At 33.8% G+C, this 4,822-nt stretch overlaps 2 protein-coding genes across 2 annotated transcripts in view; one reads left to right on the top strand and one right to left on the bottom strand.

Moving 5' to 3' along the window:
• Window positions 1-4,822, top strand: part of LOC106868542 (interleukin 17-like protein) — a 55,926-nt gene that overhangs the window by 34,509 nt on the left and 16,595 nt on the right. The window lies entirely within an intron of this gene.
• LOC106868543 (interleukin 17-like protein) overlaps window positions 1,719-4,822 on the bottom strand; it is a 3,519-nt gene continuing 415 nt past the window's right edge. Inside the window, exon 2 of the mRNA XM_014913848.2 lies at window positions 1,719-4,050. Coding sequence (XP_014769334.1) covers window positions 3,523-4,050 — 528 coding nt within the window. The 3' untranslated portion in view covers window positions 1,719-3,522. The remainder of the gene's footprint in view (window positions 4,051-4,822) is intronic.

The following is a 4,822-nucleotide window of genomic DNA, read 5'->3' as shown; positions in this document are numbered from 1 at the left end:
TATATATATGTTGCACTGATCTGTTATTGGTGGGTGTACAAGAAGTAATCCATCTAGTGATGTAAACATTGAAGCGGTAACGCAATTTTGCTGTTATCTGAAAAATAGCAAGAAAGAAGGGGAGTGTAAAAAAATAAAAATCAATAATGGGGGGGGGGGAGAAATAAGTGAAAATGCTTGTAAGGATGATAGATAAGAGTTGTGTCCCTTTGAATAAGAATTATTTTTGGCGAGGTGAATTCGACGGTGAAATTATTTTGAGACTCTATGAAAAATTATATCCTTTTTAAAACGCACAGCAAATTAGAGTAGCAACTGTACTTCGATCAGTGGAAATGTGGGTTTATGTTTATCGGTATACAATTAATTTGACATGAAAATAAGTATGTTTTAAAGTTTATTACGTTTTCTTTTTATGCGCTATCAATGTAACCTCCATAACGTCCAAAGAGTCCATGCATAAGTTGACAAACTCTAGCACACAGAACTTTGGGGAGTCTTCGGCTACACTCACCATAGTTTAGACGGCCTATGGAAGCCTTGCTAGAGGTTTGACCACTGTTGCATGCAAACAGTTTCGTGGATCGATAAGCGGAAGCTGGGTGACATGTAAGAACCAAAGCGGTCGAACAACACAGAATTGCATTTCATGTACCAGCGTCAGAGTTACTCCCTCATTCACACAATCCATGTGTTGCATTCCAAACGTGTACTGCGCAACTCCACGGCCTCAGTTTCAGAAGACAACCAGTGCCCGACTTGCGGTAGTGCCTTCTGGGCACGCATTGTTCTGATTGGCCAAGGAGTAACCGTGCTTCCTCTTCTCCAGCCATGCGATTTCTTTGCTTATGTATTTCATTATACAACGCATTTTATTTATTCCTTCAATATAGAAATTAGCTTACGCAGTATCTGCTTATTTTGTTTGCAGAAACAGGTTCAGTACTTGAGTTGAACTTTTATTATGTTCTATGTGTGTTTCATAAGATTCTTTGGTGCTTATTTATGTTCCTAATTTTGCATGTTGTCAAATAACATCTGAAATTCTGAATCCATTTTGCAGTTAGCATGTAAATTACGGCATTATTCCTTATGATACTTAGAGAAAATATTCTGAAAAATGTGGATTTTGAAATTTTTCATTGGTTTTAGCCCTCTTGAAGTAATATTATTGAAACACGTTAAAGAAATTGAAAACGATTTTTGGTGATTTTCTTCGGTTCTTGTCTCAGTTCGTTCGTATCAGAGGTTAATATATAGTGTGTCGTTCTAGTGAGGGAATACCGTGAAATTTATACCTCGATTAAATGCTCTTCATGTGCCTGTTTCATAGCCATTTGAGTCGAAGTCAGATTATATAAACAGTAAATAGTGTTAAATCAAAATTGCTCTCCCTTCCAGTGTGGAGTAGGAAAACTACTTCACTAAATTTGACTGCATACTTTTTATGTATTAGTGCATTTACGCAAGTTCAGCTGGCCATGCAGTTAGTGAGTGGAGGTTTACAGGCTTTATTCAGGCCAGAGAATGAAAATATGAACAGAAAAGGACACGTTTTGTATTAAAATATTTTTTTTATTGATATTAGAATCCAATTCTTTACAATACAATAAATAAGTGATACAACTTAACATATATGTCTTATGTTTTGAATTATGGAAAAGCAACAGAAAAATATATTTAGACAGTTTTATAATCATTCTATGGATGATAGATATAATTCAAAATATATACATAGAAAAAAATTGAATAAAATATATTTTTTTAATATTATTTTTTCAGTTACAGTGACATATATATGTGTGAGACCATCTGTGTACCTGCAAATACACATACAAACAAACAGACACTCACGCCTACCTCCGCTCACACACATATATAAAATTATGTTAAAATATATATAAAAATGCTCATATGTATCCATGTGTGTCTGTATGTGTGTGTGTAATGTGTTTCAAAGTTATATAACAGTTAAAATTAAATATTTATGTAAATATTACATAAACGTTATTATTAGTGAGAATGTACTGGTGGACTCAGTACTGGTTTTTAAGTAACCATATGATATGGATATGGACTCAGAGAATCTTGCGGCTATCACAGTAATCTCCTCTTATAGACTCGTCTATCAGTTCACGTAATCATCAATTACAAGGTTGTGATATGTCAAATATTCATGGAGGCTAGTTTTTTTGTTTTTTTTTGCATCAATTTGTAAATATAAAATTGTTATGTACAAGTATGAGTGATGATATGAACGAAAACATGTTAGTATAATTCATTGCATAGTGAAATTAATAGTTGAAGAAATTTGTGAAAGGTCTGTAATTCTACGAAAGTCAGAAGTAAAACATCACATATTCATCTCATATATATTCATCTATCAAGTATCAAAACTTCATATGACATTCACTCTCTCTCTCTCTCCATCGCTTGCTCTCCCTCTTTATGTACGTATGTATATGTGTATACATACATATACATACACACACACACACACACACACACACACACATATATATATATATATATATATATATATATATATATATATATATATATATATATATATATATATATATATATGCATATATATATACTGTCTATATGTACAAAAGTATATGATACCAAAAACCGCAAGTCATGCACTTCCTCACATTTAGGCACTTAACTGTTTTTAAAATTCTATCTACGTTTTTGAAATGTTATTCAGATGGAATTAAATGTTTTTCATTATTACAATTATGTTACGTAGTTATGTTTTGTATATATACGATAAAATGGTAACAAAGAAGGATACCCTGGGCATTTGATGTGTGTACAGGTGTCTGTATTTTCATGCATGGTTTGTTCTTATAATGAGGATTAAACCAGGAAGGTCGGTGCATTTAATATTAGGAATATATCACGTATATGTAAAGATATTTCCATACCATTTATCGGTTTCAAATATTTATATAAAAAGAAGCTTGATATAGGCTTAGGTAAAACTATTGCAAATATTCATAATCAGCTAAATATGATAAAAAGTAAGATAAGAGTTCCCCTCAGTGTTTACAAAACAGAAAAAAACAAAATAATTTGCAAGAAATATTTTTCAACAGCATTTACGAAACAAAACTGGTTTTTGCCAATGTATGTATGAATGTATTTTCAAATATATACTTATATACATGTAAATATATGAATATTTATATGTACATATATATTTATATTTGTATATATATGTGTGTGCATGTGCGTGTCAGTCTTTGTGTGTGTGTGCTTGTGTGTATGTGTGTGACATTGTATGTATGTGTTCGTGTGTACATATACAGACAAAGTGAGAGAGAATGAGATAGAGAGAAAGAAATAGCGAGAGGGCACGCATTTAAATATGCACGCTTGTATAATTTTTCGTGTGTGTGCATGTTTCGTATGTGTTTCTTATAACAACCACACAGTGGTTTACTTAAACTTCCATAACATTATGAAAAACCTTTGTGTTACACACAATTGAATGTTTGATGATTTTGGCCGATATTATGACTCATATTCGTCGTCATCTCCGGATATTACATCGACTTTCCGTGCGCACGCACAGGCTGTGGCTACATGGATGACACTTGGTTTATAAACGTACAGTCCATCAACACATGTAGCTGTACGTTCCAAGACAGTCATCGGAGTATATACCATCACACATTGATGATTACTGTCAGAGTCCAGACAGTCTGTACAGCGACAAACGACTTCAGTGCGTGATGGAGGAAAATATGTCGAATTGTGGGTAATTTTCAGGTACCATGGGCAGGTTGAACGCTCGCGAATGATATCAGTAGATACAGGAGATGTTGGGCACGTTTTATCCCCTTCGGTCAGTTCTTGTTGGTCACTTCCTCCTGGAGCTATTTCAGCTGGTAGAAAAAAGTTATTGCCGATCGCTGCGCTGGATAGTTTCTCGTATTGGACTTTCAAGTCTTTTGGTATATTACATTGAGTTGGAATTGACGCCGAGGATATGAACAATACGACGTTGGTGAGAAGGAAGATTACAGCCTGGAGGAGGACCTGCATGATATAAAATGTTTATGTTAAGATGAGTAATTGCATTTCAATATGATATATATCTAAATGAATGAACAAAATCGAAAATAATATATTATATCTGTAGCACACATCAACCCAAATCTTCAGTCTCTCTTAGGCACTGAACCAATCTCAACCTTTAAGTCTATTGCCTTCATACAAACTAACAAAGCTTACCATTCACATACAACCTAACCGACGCTTCTCTCTTCCTCCCATCTTCCACCTCTATGACTATAATTCTCTAATAGTCTCAGTATGTAACCCTAAAATAGAAATTTATTCCTCCTCCTACTACTCTCTGTCTAAATACTTCCCAGCTCCTACAAATACAATTAGTTCTCCACAAAATCATTTTATGCTGGAAAGGAGAGGGTGGTATGAATTGGCCGGATTTTTGCCTTGGTAAGGAACCCTCTTGGAAATCTCCCATGGACATTTACGACGAAAGTGGTTCTTTACTTTAACCAATAGATAACTAAATTGATAGGTAAATGATTACACAGACTATGGGCTACATATCCTTCTGGTTTAAGGTTTTTAAAAGAATTTGCTCAAAATCTACTTAACATCTGCCAAATTTGCGCTCACACACACTCTACTGCAGTTTTAGATAAATTCGAATTTGTAACGAAAAATTACATGTATATAATGAATGTATAAAAATATACGTTGCCTCTTATAAATATATATATATATGTATATATACGTGTGTGTGTGTGTGTGTGTGTGTGTGTGTGTGTGTGTGCGTGTG

This window comes from Octopus bimaculoides, chromosome 1 (genome assembly GCF_001194135.2).
Source record: "Octopus bimaculoides isolate UCB-OBI-ISO-001 chromosome 1, ASM119413v2, whole genome shotgun sequence".
Classification (NCBI taxonomy): Eukaryota; Metazoa; Mollusca; class Cephalopoda; order Octopoda; family Octopodidae; genus Octopus; species Octopus bimaculoides.
This window is presented reverse-complemented; position numbering and strand designations above follow the sequence as displayed.